The sequence below is a fragment of the Bacillus rossius genome, chromosome 13 (genome assembly GCF_032445375.1).
Source record: "Bacillus rossius redtenbacheri isolate Brsri chromosome 13, Brsri_v3, whole genome shotgun sequence".
In the NCBI taxonomy this organism is placed as follows: Eukaryota; Metazoa; Arthropoda; class Insecta; order Phasmatodea; family Bacillidae; genus Bacillus; species Bacillus rossius.
In genome coordinates this window covers 41,360,487-41,381,294 of record NC_086340.1, presented here as the reverse complement: position 1 = coordinate 41,381,294, position 20,808 = coordinate 41,360,487, and the positions used below count along the sequence as shown (strand labels likewise).

Genomic DNA, 20,808 nt, shown 5'->3' with positions numbered 1-20,808 from the left:
AACTCTCTTTCCCTTCTGACTTGCAATACGACTGATATTGTCTGAAAAGTTCAGCCTTAGACTGCCACTTCGGCTCAAGGTACAATTTTTTTGTATCTTTCCTACAATAATGTGACTCTAATTTTGGGAGGCGGCTAAAGAATTCACGAACAATATTTTTATGACTACTATCATATTTGTCTTTCTTCTGTCTGTTTTCACCTGTTTTTGACTTAGTTAGACCTCCTTCACAGTTTCCTTCTCCTGCATCATCTTCTGATTCTTCTTGTCTGTCGACTTCCTGACATTCCTGACCTTCAGGCGAATCTACGACCCAGTTTGAAACCATCCACTCTCCTAAAGACAGCGTGTTCAAAAACATTGTTTTGCATACTCTCAATCTGTCTTCATTTTGACCAATCCGTAAGTGCTAATATAAAGATCCCTTACGGCGAAATTCCAAAGAATTCACTCTTCTTTGAGCAACAGTTCTGTGGTTGACAAGCTGTTTCACTAATATGCGTCTCTCTCCCCAATTCAAACTCCAAAAATCTTGAAAAAGTTTTTTTCTATTTTCTTCTGTTAATCTAGTGCATTGGAACACTGATATTTTATTTGTAGAACAGCACAAACACCGTGGTTTCAGTTCTCTTTTAGCCCGACTTACATTGAAAACACTTTTTCCTGCATCATTCTTTCTCCTCCCACAGTATGCCTGTCCCATCATTCTTTTAAACTTATTCTTCTCTGCTGCCCATGCATGCTTCTTTCTTTTCGCATTACGTTTATTTTTCCCTGGTATTACTTTACTGCTGTTTGGTCCATGAACATTTTCATTATTGTTTTGTTCAGAATGTGTCTGAGCACCATTGTCATTTGGTCTAGTGTCTTGCATAATATTGTCTATAGAATCAGATTGTAGATACTTATTTTCTATTTCATCATGTGTGATTTCTTTTATATTTGTCTTTTCACTGCATACTTCTTCCTGCTCATTTGCTACATTGTTAATGAAAGGTAATTCCATACCTACCACATTCTGCAATACTTTCCTCTACTAAAGGCAAATGTACTTCTAAATCAATAATGTCTTCCATCGACAATTCTTCAGACATCACATTTATATCAGAACAATCATTATATTGCATATTCTCATCTGACAATAAAAAATTATTTTCTTCTGCCAAGAACATCTGTCGGTCTAAAATTCCATCATCGCATGATGTATCTTGGTTTATTTTAGGTGAGTTCTTTTCTGATGACTTTGAAATTGGCTGTAAAATATATTCTTCACCACAAGGAACCACAATGAATTCTGTCATTTGGAAACTTGCAGGATTGGTTGATCCTTCCATTGGATTTGAAGCATAATTATGTTCAGATGTTTCATGTTCTGAGCATAATATGTGTTCAACATGGATCTCTGGAACATACAAAAAATCACTGCCTTAATAATTTTAAAAGTAGGCCTACTTACTACTTACCTACATTAATAATGTTTCATCTTGCATTATTCTTGTAAAGTGTAAGAGTTTCAGGTAAGAACATCAAACTGATTATTGTCTACCTGTATTTGAACAGCTGCCATCACGGGACACAGTGCCAGGAATTAATTCGTGTCCTGTTAACTTTCCTATTTTTTCTGTGGATCCAATTGCTTCCGAGTTGTGTTCATCAGTACTGTCAGCATTTCCTTTAACTTCTGAAAGAGACGATAATAATAATCAGATTGTAACATTAAAACTTATTAGTAAATAATGTAATTAATTTTATTCTGTCAGAATAAGGTGATACTTTTTGAGTGTTCTGTGAAATGTAAATTTTTCATTGTTCGTATCAAAAAGAATCTTCATCTACAATCATTATCAATGTATACATACACCAGCATTATTCTGAATTGGCCAATTTCGGTTACATTTTAGCCTGTCAGACTCTTGTGAAGACTAACATTAACACATTATTGTGGTTATCAGTTGTATGCATTGCAATAAATTATTAAACTGGGTAGTGTTTTAGTTCTGTGATCTGTTTTCTTTGATGATCACTAGTACATAAGCACGATCAAAACAATTATAATTAAATCGTCAAAAAAGTTCCACCTTATATCCTGATTGATAATTAATGTTAATAAAAAAAGAATAACAGCATTATTTGAAGAGCTACAAATCTCTTTATTTTGAACATTGTTGTCTTCTTGCATTTGGATAGCCAACTGGACCAGCAACTTACTTCTAGAGTTCATGTCCTGCAATAAAAAGATTTTATATTGCTTTCAGCCATTTATTTCCATAACTTAACTAATAATTTCTTAATTTAACTGAAAAAAACCTTAAGAAACTTGAAAGAAAAACGCGGATATCATTCTTGTTTCTATTCAGTTAAAAGTGAAAACCTCGTATATGTGATGTACGATGTTTTCATAAATACTGCAGTGACAATATAAAATGTACTAGGTTTTCAATGATAAAACTGCTTTTATATTATGCACAATTAGGTAGAAATATTATCACAATACAAGAAATAACTTACTGGCTTACCTAAGAGTAGTTGACTGAACAGTAAAACTGCTGATAAATTGATGAACAACTTCAAAAACATAAGAATACAGACCAAACAAACTTGCCGAACATACGTGGTTTTCTCTCTACAATATGGAGTGCTACTGATATACGTGGTTCTTTTTTTCCCCGATAGAAAGCAGTAGGATGCACATATTTTTTTTTCCAGCCCAACATTCTGTGAGATACGAGGTTTTCTACCCAATAAAATTAAAAACGCATTTTCGTCAAAAATTGAGATACAAGGTTTTCATTCTAAGCCATCGACATGTAGTATAGCCACGTTTCTGGGAAGCCTACAACTCACGTAGTTTCGGTTCCCTGCAAGAATTTGCGAAGATTTCCGAAGTTTTGCGTTTTGGTATTAACGCCCCTTCAGCCGCTAAATCAGAATATCAAGCATGTTGTGACTAACCTAACACAACCCTTCGATTTTTATAATTTCAATTTTTGAGAGAAATCCGAAGTTGCACGAACGTGCTAGGGAACCGAAACTATGTGAGTTGTAGGCTACCGCACGTTTCTCAAACAATAAACAAGAAAACGACCAGAGATGTGTGTGTAGCAATACTTTATGATGTAGCACTTCGCATCGGTTAAACACGTAGTGCGAGCATAGAACAGAGAGTAATGTCAGCGAACACCACAATGCAGCGCTTTAGTCGCTACACTAGTTTTGTGCATTAATTTCAACACTAGTCCATTGCAGTCATCTATGGCGCGTATCAAAATAAATAAGATGGCAGTTTGTGGGTGAATGGCGACGATTTTATCCGTTTGTCGTTTACCGTGCCGGGCAGAAAAGTGTTCGTTCAAATGAATATTTATAGAATATTTAAAAAATTTGAACGAGAAAATTCGTACTAGTGAAATTTTTTTACGTTATGTTATATGGACGTCTGACGGGACCAAAGGCATAGTTCGTAGTAATGAATTGTTCGCTCTAATGAAATTCGTTAAAACGGTGTTTTACTGTATTTACATTGTTTTTGAACAAGTTAATACAAAATGCAAATACGTATTCTGTGTCTCCACAGGGCAGAATAACTGTAATTTTAAAGGATCCATAAATAATGTGAAACTCACTGAAGCCAATGGCGGAAATGGGCAGCGTAACTATTTCCGCTATGAAGCCGTGCACGCTGCTGGCCCCGTTCGCAAACAGCCGTACGCTCATGCTTGGCAAGTTTGTGCGGAAGAACTTCTTCTCAACGGAGTTCCCGACTTCGATGGAACCGATGACGCGGGCCGTGACGTTGTAGATATCGCCGTCATAGATGGTGATGCTGTCCGGACGACCAGGCTTGCCAGTCGAGTTGAACAGGTTGAACTGCAGCAGCCTATAACAAAACAGGTTTAAGAGAAAATATCCATTACCCTTAAAACTAATTTAATAACTACGCAGTAAACAGTTTTCAGGGAACTAAGTATAAATAAATAAAAATAAAACATATTCAATAATGAAAATTTATGGAAAGGATAATTAAATTAAATTTATAGTCAAAATAAAATACAATTTTTTTGGTGCGAATCAATATTCAAACTAGTGAAATAAATAATGAAAAGACATAATAATGACAATGTAAATAATCATATGATTACAATATAACTGTATGAATGTATAAAAGAACCAGGATAATTATTTATTAATTTTTGCTTCTGCCACTGTCTAATTAGATAAATAATCTTCAATGTTTAAAAAAAATTTAAGTAGGGTGTTCAAATTACTACGAAAAAAAGAATTGCATTTGAAATTAAAACTAGTAATATGCAAGATAGTGTTAATGTTATGTTGGATACAATGTAAAGGAACTCAAGACGAGCGAACACGTAACAGAGAACTAACAAAATGCGGAGGTGCAGGACCGACCTGAAGCCGAACGGCTTGGAGTTGTAGGTGCTCTTGAATATCTTGACGCAGTTGACGGGGTTGCTGTCGTACTTGAAGTAGAGCAGCACGCGCTCCTCCACGGTGACCACCTTGGCGGGGTCGCACGCGTCCATCATGCTGAACACGTGGTAGGGCAGCATCAGGCCTCGCAGGGGGGCGAAGGAGCTCTCCCCCGCCTCCCGGCCCTCGCCCGTCAGCAGCACGGCCAGCACGCCCACGCCCAGGGAGTGCTCCACCCTGCAGGGCCACCAACACTAGTCCATCATGCCGTGTAAACTCCTGGCACTCGCTCGACAGTAGCACAGCGCGCTGAATCCTGCCGCGTGACTGTCACGAACTAAGGTTTCAAACCTCGTCTCCAACTGGGTCACACAGATGATGAGAGGTGACGAGATGAACAATGAAAGATTGATGGAATGAAAAAAAAATTGGAAAACCCACTGGCTCAAGGCAATGTGCACCATCAGACCTGCCAACATTCAAATTTTAAAAATCATGAGGTCCTCGATAAGAATTTTCAGGCCCATAATTACAGGTTAGATATAAAATAAAACAACACATGAGAATCTTTAAATTTAGGTGACACACCTGCACACATGTTACATGGTCTCTACTTCGAAATTAATTTCAACAAATTACAGGTTGCAGATTAAATTTGGTCGAACACAATTTTAGCGCTGTCGTGTAGTGATCATGCAGGGCCGCAACTAAAAGAGATGTAAAATAACATTCTGCTCGCGTAACACTATTATCACTGTTCACAGCAAAATTCATTTTTTTTAATTGGAAGCAATACACTTCACGTGTTAGTTGTGTTTTCTTTTGTAGCGACATGTTTCACAATGTCTCCTCTTCCACTATGCGAGAAAGAAAAAATCAGCACGGCACACGCTACAAAATGCAAAATTGCTTCCTTTACGTGACTCGAGTATTGATGGAAACTCGTTACTGTAAGCTTTCGTAAAACTTGTTTTGTAACTTTTACAAACAAAATCTTAGGGCCCCGAAAAATTGTGAGGAAACACTATTTTGGCGTGAGGGCGTGAGATGGACCTTAAAATCGTGAGCCTCACACCAAAATCGTTAGAGTTGGCAGGTCTGCACTGTGTTTCCCACTTGTAAACCTAAGTGGCAGCCTGCCGGGAATCGAACCTGAAACACCATGGTGTAAGGTGTGTAGTAGACCTGTGTGAATATGATTAGTTTAAATCATCTTTCTAATTTCTTGTTGAATTTCGATTTTCTGGAATACAAGTTACAAATCATACATAAACTTTAACGTACCACTAAAATGTTAAGGAAACGGCAGTTATTTTTACAAAGGCTTCTAGCTGATATTGAGTACGTTCTACACCGTAAGGTGTGTATTGTGTAAAATGTGCCTGGGTGAATACGAATAGTTTATTATTGGTATTTGTTTCGACCTCGAATACTATCACTTCCAAATAATGAATATTCATTTCTTACAAATATGTATATGATATAGCATACCTCGTGAGTTTGTCGTATACCGACGTTCACTGTTGAGGTTAAGTCATTTGTATGATATAAATATCTTTTTTTGATGTTTTAATGGGACTTCATAATCAAAAAGAGATAATAAGAAATGTATTAAACACGTAACACGTATTCAAAGTTTTATCACTACTGTCTCACTAAATAGTAATGGGAAAATAAAATGAACAATTCAAAACACAATTCACGTAAGGCTGTTCCAAACACCGTTTGCCCAATCATCTGCTTGCTTTTTTATTTATCCGGTGTCGCTGTTCCAAGCTGACGTCAGTGCCCGTAGGCTTTAAAACTTCGCCTGTTTGTCTTATCAATCCAAACATTATGCCGGAAAGGAAAATAAACGCTGTAGTTTTGCGTATTTTTACAGTAAATTTTTGAGTTTAACATTATAAGGTGAGCGTGCGTAAGCTTTAGTTTGCTTTAGTGCATTTATGACTAATGTTCAGTGGCGGCCATGTTGCTTTGTTTGTTTACCAGTGACGAGACAAGTCTTTTAGCCAGTATTTAAATTTCGCGTATAAACACTGCGATTTCGCATTTTAATACATACTAAATTTCGCGTAAGAACACTGTGTTATGGCAATTTCGCGTAAAAAAAGGATTTTACGGTGATTTCGCGTTTATCGTCGTTTAATCGCGATCGCGAAAAGAACAGGCCCCTATGCATGACTTATTAAATGGTTTGGTGTGCTTTTTTTAATCTTTTTTAACAAACGTACTTTTCATGAATACGTTTATTTTTTAAGAATAACTTTACTTAATTTGTTTTCTGCAGAAAAGATTAAAACACGTAAGTAACGTAAATGTTATTAAAAAACGTCAAGCAACAGTTCTGAAGCAAAAAATATGTCAGCGCTTTTGTGTTACGTAGAGATTTTTTTTGTCTTCAGAAAGCTGTAATCGGCAAAAAGGATCAGCATGCATGAAGCCGATCATGCAAATGTCAAAATGACCAAAATCGGCCGATCTTAATAATCGGCAATCGGCATCGGCTCACCCCTAGTCTTTCCTTTATTTACACTTTCCCGCTTTTTAAACTTTTTTACTTTGACCCCATGAAAAGTGGAAATAAGTTTTACTGTAAATAATGTGCATACCCATGTTCCACTTTATAAAATAACCAACTAAAACTGTCAAACGTTCAAACACACTAATGATTGCCAGTCTGTACATTTACAAAATACAGTACCTAATTAGTATGATTTTATGTTAGTGCTACAGACATATAATATTTAATTTTTTTTTTTTAAATTTTTGAGAATCTGGTTGTGCTTCTTCAATATAGTCTCACTTTAATTTTAGTTACTTGATTTAAACTGTGAATTATGCGACAAGTTTTTCAAAGGTGGTATGTTAAATTTTTTTTAATGATCTATGTTATTTTAATAAATATTCTCAAATTCGATTAAAAAAAAATTTGAAACTCGTGAATTTTTTTTGAAATTCGATTTGAACTGAAAAATCACAATTCGCAGATGTCTAATTCACACAGGCATAGTAACATGTTCACTTAACCATAATTGCCCATGGCATGAAGAATAATACAGATAGCTAACCAAGGTGATCAATGCAAGTCTTCTTCAACATTTATTAAAGAGTTAGGATGTCCTTGCTGTAGTTTTCTTATACAAAGAAGAATATATACCCATTAATAGCAGATACATGACTTTCATCACATGAAGTTTTACCAAACGGTGAATAAATACTGATGTACTGAAACAATATTCACAGTTGGGTTTTGAATGAATTTAGAATCGAACGAGGAAAAATTGATAAAGATATAAAACTTATGTAAGTAGAAATATACGAATATTTTGCATGAACTCCTCCTAGTATGTATTTTATAAATGTAAATTTAAAATTTAACCTATTTAAATGTAATTATATATATTTTTTTACTTTCCTGTTAAATAAGGAACTTATTTTTTATTTTTTTAAAACATGCTAAATTAGCAAAAATATCCCATGAACAGTTGTCATGTATTACGAAACCAAATAAAGTGACAATTGTTTTTTTAAAAGAATCAGGCTAGAATGTTAGGTACAAAACACAGAACATATGAAATCAAGTGGTGGAAATTGTGTTCATGGACAATAAATGAGAGAATACTTGAGACACGGTTCTGCGTACTGCAAGTCTGAGCGACTATCCAAGAAAACTATGTGTTGTGTGTGTGTTGTGAGTGTTGTGTGTGTGTTGTGTGTGTGTTGTGTGTGTTGTGTGTGTGTTGCATATGTTGCGTGTGTTGCGTGTGTTGTGTGTGTTGGGTGTGTGTCATGTGTGTTGTGTGTGTTGTGTGTGTATTGTGTGTGTTGCGTGTGTTGTGTGTGTGTCGTGAGTGTTGTGTGTGTTGTGTGTGTTGAGTGTGTTGTGTGTGTTGTGTGCGTGCGTGTGTTGTGCGTGTGTTGTGTGTGTGTTGTGTGCGTGTGTTGTGTGTATGTTGCGTGTGTTGTGTGTGTGTCGTGAGTGTTGTGTGTGTTGTGGGTGTGTTGTGTGTGTTGAGTGTGTTGTGTGTGTTGTGTGCGTGCATGTGTGTGCGTGTGTTGTGCGTGTGTTGTGTGCGTGTGTTGCATTTGTGTGTGTGCGTGCGTGCCGACCTGTTGAAGAGCAGGCGGGCGTGGTCCACGGGGGACACCAGCGCGATGCCGTGCGACGCGCAACGGCTCACGTTGACGCTGGACACGGCCGGGGACTGGGACACGCCGAGGATGGCCGGGGACTTCTCGTTGTGCAGCACACCGGCCCCTGTCAGGTTCAGCCACTCCAGCACGGAGTCGGCGCGGCCGGTGGTCTGGTGCGTCACAGTGTCGTGCACGCGGCTCTCGTACAGGCTCTGCTCGAACTGCCCGTGGGCGAACCTGCAGGGACGACACGACTGGTGGATTGCGATCACACACCGCACGACACCTACATGCACGATGAGACACCACAAGGAAAGTTCCTGATCTGAAATGTACGTAGGTCAGATCATTTTTCGACAGAAGGGACCAGGATTCTGTGAACTTAACAGTTTATTTCAGCAAATTATTCGTACATTTAAGAAAATGTAGGCAATGAAACACGCACATTTGTTCGTCAGTGACTTTTTGATAACAGAAACCATTACTGCACGGGGTGGAAATAACAAGGTTAGAAAAACATTACTTTTTTACATTAGATATACTATCAAATCCATTATAATTTATTGTAAAATGCTTAAATTTTATCTAAAACCTAAGGATGAAATAATTTTTGATGAAACAAACTATTACCATAAAAACAGGTGTTGAACTTAAAAAAAAAAATACTTTCTTTATCAAATTCGTCACAATTTATAAATAAACATTTTAATGTTACCTTAAACTTTATTCAAAAAAATTTATACAATCACATATTAGTGCAAGGGATAAAAATAGTGTTTGAAGTTCAAAAGTAGGCATAATATGATATTCATTCATGCTGGATGCATTATGTTAGAATATTCAAAATATTTTCGCTGCATGGAATATGAGAAAAAGTTAAATATATCTTTTTGAATACTGGTGAACATGTAGGTTGTTATGAAGGTTACATTAAGTTCTTAAAATGTTCCAAGAGTTTATAGAAGTTTCCAGAAAGAATAGGTACTTAAAAATCTACCTACGCCTGTAGGCTGTGCCGAAATGGATTTTATTTGTATAAAAAATTGTTTCAGACAAAAGTTTAAATAATATTTATTAGGTTTACAAACAATTTGATTTGATTCATGTCTACTAAGGGCATAATTAAGTTTTATCCATCTATCTCTGTTTTTTCCACCATTTACAGTAATGGTTGGTTGTATAATAAATTATTTCAATTGAAAGTTGTAAATAATATTTTAGGGTCTATAAATAATAACAGATTTAGTAGTGTACATGGTACAGGAATTATTATAAGTATTTTTATATTCATACCACAGTTTTTTTTCAACCCCTTTCAGCAATGGTTTGTCTTATCAAAAACGGTTTCAGACAAAAGTTTAAGATAAAAATTATAAGATTTGAATGGATTCAATGGTTAGCCTTCTAAGGAAGTTATGAATTGTTTATTTCCACCCCTTGCAGTAATGGTTGGTCATATCAAATATTTATTTAGAGAAATGTTTTTGATATTACTCCAAGTTATAATACGTTCAAACGGATTACATGTTTGCCATATTATGAGAGTTATGGCAATTTTTCTGTTTTTCATAAAACCTTCCCCATTACTGCCACTTTGGTCAGATGTTGCCCATTAAGGAACTCGACAGAGGTTTTCCACTGCTGTATTATATGTATCAGTTTGGAAGTGATTTGTGCACATTTACAGCAGTTATCGTGTTGATGGTTTTGGGGTCTAATGACCTTGAAACCAAAAACTTTATAAAAATTTTCTGGAAGGCACAGCATGGTAACACTAAAATAAGCAGTCTTTATTCAAAATCTACCTACAAGTTAAGGTGTGAGTTTACTTCTTTCAGTTATGCTCCGTGCAGACAGGCAAACAGATACACTGAAATCACTCAACTTAATCATAACACAGCTTAATGTTTCAAAACACATTGATGAGTAATTACATATATGACTACCGAATGACTTAGCTGTCCGAACAGGGCTTCTGTGCAATATATAATCAATATCTTTTTTTTGTAACTAATTCTAGCTAAATAAAAACACAATCAAAAAATTTAAAATATAGTAAAAAATAACTTAAAATCATCACTAGAATAGTTTATGTCTAATCATTTTGGCTATAGAAGCAAAGTTTCTCCAAGCCAAAAAGAATTTATAACTTTTGTTTTTTGAAAAGTGAAAATTTTGCACCCACTTAGCTTTATTTTAATCACTAATCCTGTTCGCATGTTTAAGAGGTATGAAACTCAAAACAACAATAAACCAACGATCCTCACCAGTGAACAACAACTTCTGGTGTCAATACCTGTAAAAGTTTATCTTTACTTAAAAAAATTGGTTGTCTGTAAAGTCGGTTTATGGACGATAGTTTAACGTGACAACGCAATAAGAAAACATTGATGAAATGATTGCAAACTTTTATGAATAAAGGTGAATCATTTTTATTGAATCATCACTATTTTTGTAGGGATACAAAGAAGGAGTGAAATGAAATCTGCAATTTAACTGATAAATTTACTTTTATTTGCACTTATTAATTCAAATATGTTTATTACTTTAACGGCGAGATTATTTCAACTATAACTTTTATACATGTTTGCTATTTAACTTCTTCCAATCTGTGTTATTCTGTTAAGGATAGGACGATGATAGGAAAAGTAGGAAACGAATGGGAGTGTTTCAAGTTTAATGTGCATCGAAAAAGTCAAATCGATGGTTGTTCCAATCGAGTGGAAGAGAGATAGATGTGGGGCAAGCGTACAATGAGAGTAACGGGACACAGCGTAACGGGACAATGTGCATTACGGGACACTTTTTTTGTGCGTGCAGCCGACGTTTATCGATTTATTAGACGTTGTCACATCAAAAAATGTTTTAGAAATTTTCAGTTAAATGTTTAAAAACAATTTTAAAAATTGAATTTAAATGCAGCTGTACATAATCATGCATAAAGTAATTTTTTTTTTGATTCCTCTGACCAAAGCTAGGTCCTCCAGATATTGACATAAGGTAAATGAAGAACTGAATTGGAAAGCCAATTCGGTATACGTCACCTGATGCCACCCCAAAATTGGAACGGGTGGTCGACGTTCGTTTCCCCGCAGTGTATGAACACAAAGTCACCGTTCCATGGACACTCTTCCCTGTGCCCGTAACGCTGGCCGTTCAGACGTACTTTGCAGTCTTCGAACTTTGTTTCATCACCTAAAAAAAAAAGAAAAGAAAAAAAAAAAAGTCAAAATTAGGCCCATTCAAAATAATATAAACAGACACGTGACTTATACCAGGTAGAAGTCATCACCTTACAACGGGATAACTGTATGTACACCTATCATTCAGCCAAATTTGTTTTTTGATTATTCATTTTACTGATGTCATTTCACTTGTGTGAAAAGCTAACTCTGTATTGTTAATTATTTTATCAAACAACCATTTTAACACCAATTTTTTTTTTTGGGAAAAATGTGTGTAGGGAAATTATGTTTTTAATTCCTGCCCCAATGAACGATTTTAAATGGGACGGAGCCAAGCAGTTCAAGTGACGGTCGGTTGAAGCGCCACTGTCAACTGTGGGACACACATTGTAAACAAACAGTACTGATAATGGAATAAGCTATGTTGAACGAGTTGTCGTGAACAAAATCAACTATCGAAGCTGGTTCGGGATTTAGCTTTGTCGAGGCCCCGGGAAGCAAGAGGCTTAAAAAAAGAGTAAAGTTTTCATGTTTCTACGTATTATAACAATGTAAGGATAGTGGTACGTGGTAAGAACGTGTTTGTGAAAGCCTATAACTATCCACGGCAAAGAAAACTAAAAGGCCAGATTTATTTATTTTCATGGAGAGGAAAAACCTAACAGTTTCTCTCACAGACACTATGTGTTAAAGCAGGGCACATAGTTTTGATTTACATTTTTTTTGAAAACATTTTGCAGTGTTTATGTGTTGATTATATAGACACTGTTAGCTGATAACTAAAATAATAGTTTACTGCAAAATAAATTGCCAATATGTACTCAGAAAACCTTCTACTATGAAGTTATACTCTAAAATAAAATATTGTATTTTATTCTACCTCTGATTTTGTTCACTGAGAAGTGCATGTTAATATAAAATATAAATTTGTTCACCCCCTGTCCATTATGAATTTGCAGACTGTTGCATAATTTGAAAAGGTAGGTAATTCAGGAGTATCATGTCCTTTTTCAAGAGGGGGAAAAAATAATTTAGTTCTACTATGATATACTGCAATAAAATTGTATTTAATCATTGAATTTAAAACAGGGTAAATAATACTTTTTAAAACATCAACAAAATTAGACTATCGAACAGTTAGTGGGGTAATGGTCAGTTAGCCAGTTAGTAGGGTATCCGTTGGTTAGTGGGATATAGGCTGATTAGTGCAGTATAGCATGATTGGTGTGATCTCAAAAGTTAAATGGACAGAGAGCACAGAGAATTCTGACTATCCTTCCATGGAATTCTCTGTGCTGTGATGTCTATGTATGCTTTAACTTCTGACATCAGCTGTGTGTTTACGTATTCATCTTTTTTGTTTATTCTTGAGGTGTCACTATGATATAAAGTGTAAACCACCAATTGGTTGTCTCAAAAAAGGTTTTTAATAACAAATGGCAGACATTGCAGAAATTCAGATTTAAATTATTTTCTATTTTCATTGAATCGCAGGCATGACATTACTGAAATGAGAATCACAATTTAAAAAAAAAAAGTTAGACTGGTGCATTGGCAATACTTTTATTTTTCATTTATTTTTATTACTTTGTTTTTCAAATTGATCTGTGATATCTTAGAAATAAGTTCACAGAGCAATTTTTTTCAAATGTGCATTAAATTTGGTACAAAAATATTTCTTTCAAATCTATTATAATAATACTTATTGTCTCATTGATGGCTGACTTATGTGTGGTGCATTTGAAATATCCAGATTTTTGTTTCTTGTTTGTGTAAACACAGCGTGTTCATAATAACAAAATATTTTGCTCGTGTGTCGCATCCTTTGCATCGCACTTCTCATGCTATTTCCATTCCAGCATTACCTCATGAGATTCACAACCATTTTGAAACACTGCACACAAAAGCTGTTCTACCAATGCAAAACTCACTGATATGGGATTTGAAATTTGGCAAAAATTCACAGTTGAAGTTCTAATCAAATCATTATAAACTGTAATTTATGATAGTTATGATAGTGATGTGAGTATGGAACCTAATTAAAATGATTGGTGGGAATTAGAAGTGGACAGGAATGGCATTTTTACTTTGGGATGAGATTCGGTCGGGAAAGATCTTGGATTTTCGGGATTGGGATTGGGAGCAACAGCATTGAAATAATGTAATCTAACTTGGTGTACAGAAAAAAATATTTAGCACTAATATGTCTTTCAAAAACATCTCATCCATTCCATAAACCATTCAAATGATTTTCAGTTCACAAAAAAATTATAGATACATGAGGACAAATAATAAGTAACACATAATGGAAATACAAACAAACTAATAGAATGAGGCACAGAGTTAAGTAATTCTTATTCAAATTTACTAATACATTAAATTTGATTACACACATATTTTAGTCAACCACCGTTGTCGTAACTTTACTTCAATTAAAGAATAATGAAGTCAATACAATACTTCCATAGACAACACAACCACACAAGTCATATCAAACTTCAACACCTCCCTTCAATTATGCAATACCTAACTTATCTCTAAAGTTAGTGAATTGCATAATTGGTACACTCTTAGTAAAAATGTCAGCAACTTTTAATTGTGTAGGTACATATTCTAGTTTTACAATATTCTTACTAGGGATGGGAAATTTTCAAAATTTTCGATTCGATACCGATTATCGAGTCTTGTTGCGATCATCGATTCTTATCGATTATCGATTCCAATCAATTAGGTTAAGTTATAGATTCTCATTTTCGGGATTGAAGTATAAGTTACAATGGAATCAGTAAACATACTTATTGAATACACTAAAAAAGCATTTTTCAAAATAATAAATAAATACTATTAAATTTAACACATAAAACAAAACTTTACATTACTTGAAATAAAGAAATTGAAATTACTATTCTGTAATGTGTAATGTGTAGGGCAAGCATTATTTTTTATGTGGATTATGTTTAATCCAGTTGAATATGTAATTTTGAAAAGAGAATACGTAATTTAGTAATAGGTCAGTAGTACTAATAAAAAGTGAATTGTCGTAAAGTCATCAAAATACTAACAATTTCATTGGAATACAATTTAATAAATAGTATATTAATTACTAAATGTACAATCATTAACATTTATCAATCAAACTTTAAATAGCCACAAAAAGTTGTGATTATTAAAAATATTGTAAAAAACCAGAAACTACCAAATTCAATCTTTATACCTTTGAAATAAATGACAACATAGTGAAATATCATAAAAACAACACTTTTGACAAAATAAAATTGAAAGTTCTTAAAATAATAAATGAAAACTGGCAAAGCATCTTATTAGATCACAAAGTCTTATTAGATCCTAAATTCTTATTAGATCACAAATTCTTATTTAAAAAAACCAACATTTTGACTCGTTCAGGATCTAAACGGTTCCGTTTCTGATCAACAATCAGTCCTGCAGTGCTGAATAATCGCTCGGAATGTACAGTTGAAGGTGGAATGCAAAGAAATTTCTTTGACAGTTTTTTTAAACATGGGTACTTGGTATTTTCTTTCCAATACTGGAAAACGTTGGTACTTGAATTTTGAATAGGTTCTTCCAAGTAAACATTAATCTCATCTTCAACTGATGCGATGTGGCTTACACTTGGGGCAGTCTTCATTATGTTTGAGTAAAATGTCCACATACCATGGCTTTCCATTGCTTGGCTGGATGTTTGCGGCACAGACTGAGAGAAAAGCAACAAAATTTTCAAAATTAAAAATTAAAAATGAACAAACAAATGTGTCAACATAAAACAGCAGAAGTAGACAAATAAGAATACACTTAATGAATTACAAGGAAATTAGCACCTAACTTACCTCAGTTTCAGGTTGTTTCAAACAGATAGTTTTTCTTGCTTCTTCAATCAAAAAAACTTTCGCTTTTGTGACATTACCGTCCTGCACAAAAACATGGTGTTTAAATCGTGGGTCCAGTAATGTTGCAACTGCGTACAACATATTCTCTTCAACATCAGAATACTTCAAAGTTATGGCAGCAAGCATATCATTTTTGATGCCCTGTACACCTGATCCAGTAGGTGCTGGTTTCCTTAGCTCTTCAGTAGAACTGTTGATTATAGGTATGACTTCTGAGGCTGTCACACACTGAGTACTTACAGCCAATGTTGCATGGTTGAAAATACTTAAAAGGTTTACTACATTTGTCATCAGGTTCCATTCTGCTGATGAAAAAGTCACAGGTAACTGCAGAGTTGCTGATGCTAAAGAAACAGACTGTTTTTGCTCAAGTAAGCGCTGTAGCATATGGAGAGATGAATTCCAACGCGTTGGTTCATCCTGGATAAGTTTATGTTTTTTCATTTTCAGCGTGGCTTGAGCCTTCTTTAACTCTTTTGTCGCCTTACAAGAATGTTTGAAATGGCCAACTATGCGACGACCGTTAGCAATCAGATTATTTACATTCTTGTTGTTCAGTAGCCCTTCCTTTACAACAAGCTGCAGGGTATGTGCTAGGCATGGCAGATGTTCATATTCGGATGATTCTAGGCCAGCAGTTATGTTCCTGGCATTGTCTCTTACAATGGCAACAACTTTAGATTGCAGCTTCCATTCTTCAAGTGTTTCTGTGATAAAATTGCACAAATTGTTCCCTGTGTGAGATAATTCAGGAAAGGGAATAACCCCAATGTTGAGGTGTTGCAAGACAAAATTGGAATCAACAAAATGCACAGTTAGACCAAGATAATCGTCATTGGCTGTTGAAGTCCACATATCTGTTGTAAGACTCACATGTTCAGCTTCGTCCAACTTTTTGTTCACATTTTCCCTACATTCTTGGTACATGTGTGGTACAACAGTATTTGAAAAATGTTTTCTGCTGGGCAAAACATACCTAGGCTCAAGGAATTTGACAAATTCTGTGAATCCTCTGTCTTCAACCATGCTAAAAGGACGATTGTCTAAGCACATCATTCTACCTATGTGCTGAGTTATTGATTTTGCACGAGGATCAGTGGACTTGAATTGTGCAGTTTTATCAATAAATGATTGTAATGTAGGCTGGTATTGACTTTTAGGAGTTAGCCTATACTGGTTTGGTGTTCTTGATGAAATATTCGTTTGGCCAACTTTCTCAGCATGCCTCGGGGACACTGAACCGCTGCCTCTCGATGAATCAGTAGCAGTAGGCCTAACATCTGAATTTGATGACAATGGCAAGGTTGTCTCTGAAGAACAATTTTGTGCTGAACTATCATCTATTTCATTTTCTTCAATCTCGCTCAATTCCGATGAATGTAGCCTTTGTTTCTTCGTCTCATGAACGTAACTCCCATGCTTGTTTTCGAGATGTTTTTTCATGTTTGTTGTAGTTTTAGATTTACCGCCACGTGAGATTGTACATTTACAGATTTGACATATTGCGTAGCCAGAATTTTGTCGGTCGATGACAAAGTATTTCCACACTTCACTAGACATCACGTAAATAAAAATGTTATTTTACTATTCGTATTGCGCTAACATTACCCAACATTCAAACAAAGAAGCATCACTGGAAACAAAAGCATGTAAGAAAATTTCTACAGTTGCCGTACTGGTAACTTACTGGAATGAAAACGTGTTTCAAAAACGTCCATTGAAATTTTATGTTTAAGTTGCGTAATTAACTGGTGATTTAATGTTTACTGTTATTAAATAAATTACGGAAAATACGTAACTCGTAAAATGTTACGGGCTATGGCCACATTATTCTTGCATTTTATCGTTAAGTAATTGAGAATAAGATCTGTACCGGAAGTTGGCAAACCTGTGAAAGTTCATGTATAGACAAATGCTGGTTAACAAAAAAAATCATTGACGAAAATAAATATGCAACAACGCAAGTGAATAAATATACTAGAAACGTAGAAAACGTGGCACACTTCTCAGTAGAATCTTGAAATTTTGTGCACATGGCTACCAATGTGGGTGTATTCAGCAAGTAAAAGTTGGGCTACAATTTCTTTATACGATAACACTGCGTTAATAAATAAATAACCCTAAATGCACAGTACGAAATCGCCAACCTCCGTTCCCGCTTACGGGATTGTGGCAACTGAGCTGTGGTAAGCTATGTTATATTTCATTTATTATTTATTATATCGTTTATGGTTATTTATTTAGTTGTAAAACTGACTAAAATTACTGCAACGACAGCGATGAACCGCTGCTAGGCAGCACTTTACGTCTACATCCTGCAGAATTTTAATAATCGGTGATTTTCGCCGATCCTCGATTATCGATTATGTATCAAAAAATCGGGGTATCGAAGAATCGACGGATCGACTTTCCCATCCCTAATTCTTACTAATCATATCTCTGATGAAATGACATTTTACACTAATATGTTTAGATCGCTTGGTCTCAAGTGTTTGAGCCATTCTAATACAAGACTGGTTATCTTCAAAAACAAGTACAGGACCAGATAGTTGTTTGTCTAAACTCTCCAACAACTGTTTTAAAAACGAACATTCAGTTATACACACAGATAGAGATATATATTCACTTTCTGAGCTAGATAATGCAACTACTGATTGCTTCTTAGATTTCCAGTATACAAGATTACAGTTAAATTTAATAATGAAACCACTAATACTTTTTCTATCTATTTCATTATTAGCAAAATCTGCATCAGCAAAGGCTGTGATATCTGTTCCACTACCATTAGACTTTGTAAACTTTAAAGCTAAATTTTCAGTCCCCTTCAGGTAACGCAAAACTTGTTTCAAATATTTCCAATGTTCTTCTCCATAACAATTTTGAAATTGACTTAAGTAAGTCACAGCAAAACATATGTCAGGTCTTGTGCCCAACATAATATACATGATACTTCCTAACAGTTCTTTGTAAGGCAAATTATTATTACATTCAGTTTTATTTGACAAATTTAATTTTGGTGGTATAGGCAACGATGAACTTTTGCAATTAGTCATTCTAAATTGCTTTAAAATTTTTCTGATTAAACTTTTCTGAGAAATATACAAATTATTATTTTCCCTTGATATATTTAAACCTAAAAATGTAAACTTGTCTTGGTTAGACAAATCCTTCATTTCAAATTCTTTTGACAATTTACATTTAATATCATTTAGTTCATTTAAATCATGTGAAACCAACAAAATATCATCTACCCATACCAAAAGGTAAGTATCACCTTTCAAATACAAACATGGATCTGCTAACGATCTAACAAAGCCTATTTTTAGAAGATAAATATGTAATCTTTCATACCACCGTTTAGGACTTTGATTTAACCCATATAATGCCTTAACTAATTTACATACATTCTCAGTTGGTACATTTAAACCTTTAGGGATGCTCATATATACAGGCTTCTCAAGTTCACCATAAAGGAAAGCAGACTTAACATCTAGCTGCTTAATGTGAGCGTCCTCCTCAACAACCAAGGCTAACATTACTCCAAGAGTCACCATGCGAGAAACAGGTGTGTAGAGCTCCTCGTCCTGTAAATCTTTCTGCATGAAACCTCGTGCTACAAGTCTAGCCTTCTTCACTGTTATACCTCCGACTTCTTTTGTTGTGAAGATCCACCTGGAGTCAATCACTGTAGTATCGTCATCTGGGTGAGGAATAATCTCCGTCATATTCTTCTTTAACATTTGCAATTCATCATCAATAGCTTTCTTCCAGTCAGGATCACGTACAGCTTCATCATAGTTTCGTGGAACTTCACTTGGCACACTGCCACATGATAAAGCAACCATCTGTATCAAAATCATTTAAGTAAAATGGAGGTTTAGTCTTTCTTGAGCTTCTTCTCAGTGTGTTCTCACCTTCAGGTTTTTCAGGTGTTTCATCATTCTCATCTTGATCATTGCTTTTTACTTTAGCTTTATCCTCATTTATGTCTTCTTCGGACTTTGGATCTTTGGCATCTTGTTCATTAAAAGTAATTCTTGGGGTTTCATCAAATACGACACTTCTTGCTGTTACCGCTTTTCTGGAATTTGGGTCCCACAATCGATAACCATTTGGAGTGTACCCTATCATTATCAGCTTTTTACTTCTTGACTCTAATTTACTACTTCTGTCTTCTTTCGGAATCAAAGTATGTGCTATGCAACCAAACACTCTCATTTTATCAGTATTGAATTTGTGACCAAACCATATTTCAGCTGGCACTTTATTACCTGTGAGTGCTGATGTTGGTAAACGATTAATTGTGTATACAGAGCAATATACAGCCTCACCCCACATATTTTTCTCTAATCCAGATTCCATCAATAAACACCTTGCCATATTCATAATAGTTCGGTTCAAACGTTCACTAACTCCATTCTGAAATGGTGTTCTGGCAACATTATATTCTATCTGAATACCTTTAGTTCTGAAAAATGCTTGAAACTCTTTAGAGGAATATTCGCCACCTTGGTCAACCCTTAGACGTGATATCTTACAATCAAATTTATTGCTTACTACTGCCTCATATTCTTTGAACTTGTCAATCACTTCATATTTATTCTTTAGCAAATATACATAAGTGAAATGAGAGTAATGATCAGTAAAACTTACGTAATATCGATAGCCATCGTACGTTGTTGGATTCAGTGGCCCTAAAACATCGGAACTTATAACTTCCAAAATTCTGTTAGGTTTCCGCTCCTGTGGTAAATGTATGCATTTATTTTGGGATTGTTTTCCATTCAAACATGTTTCACATACCTTTTTAGGGCGATACACTGATGAATGTCCCATTTGACGATGCAACAAATCACTGTCAATTTTCTCAATTATATTCACACTAACATTCCTAACATAAAGGTCAATAACAAACAATGATCCTTGTTTGTTTCCTTCCAATAATATCTTATTCAACTTGTTACGAATATACACTCTTCCTTCTTCAAAGACGACTTTATATCCCTTAAGTTCAATTTTACTTACTGACAGCAAATTATAATCAAGGTCTTTACATATCAATATATCTTCAATATTCACCGTGTTATTATTTTGAGTTAGTGCGTACAAATTTCCCTTTTTCTTTGCAGCAATACTCTGTTCATGTTTGG

General features: G+C 34.9%; 2 protein-coding genes across 3 annotated transcripts in view; both read right to left on the bottom strand.

Moving 5' to 3' along the window:
- Window positions 1-20,808, bottom strand: part of LOC134538477 (protein bark beetle) — a 238,572-nt gene that overhangs the window by 52,287 nt on the left and 165,477 nt on the right. For both annotated transcript variants that reach the window (XM_063379808.1, XM_063379809.1), the window contains exons 24-27: window positions 11,610-11,760; window positions 8,542-8,802; window positions 4,408-4,665; window positions 3,624-3,877 (exon numbers count right to left, since the gene is read on the bottom strand). In XM_063379808.1, coding sequence (XP_063235878.1) covers window positions 3,624-3,877; window positions 4,408-4,665; window positions 8,542-8,802; window positions 11,610-11,760 — 924 coding nt within the window. The remainder of the gene's footprint in view (window positions 1-3,623; window positions 3,878-4,407; window positions 4,666-8,541; window positions 8,803-11,609; window positions 11,761-20,808) is intronic.
- Window positions 14,084-19,689, bottom strand: LOC134538478 (zinc finger BED domain-containing protein 4-like). The gene is made up of 2 exons (XM_063379811.1): window positions 15,599-19,689; window positions 14,084-15,465 (listed from the first exon to the last, which is right to left on the bottom strand). Exons 1-2 carry the CDS (start codon window positions 17,216-17,218, stop codon window positions 15,112-15,114), a joined length of 1,974 nt encoding a protein of 657 aa, XP_063235881.1. The 5' UTR covers window positions 17,219-19,689; the 3' UTR covers window positions 14,084-15,111.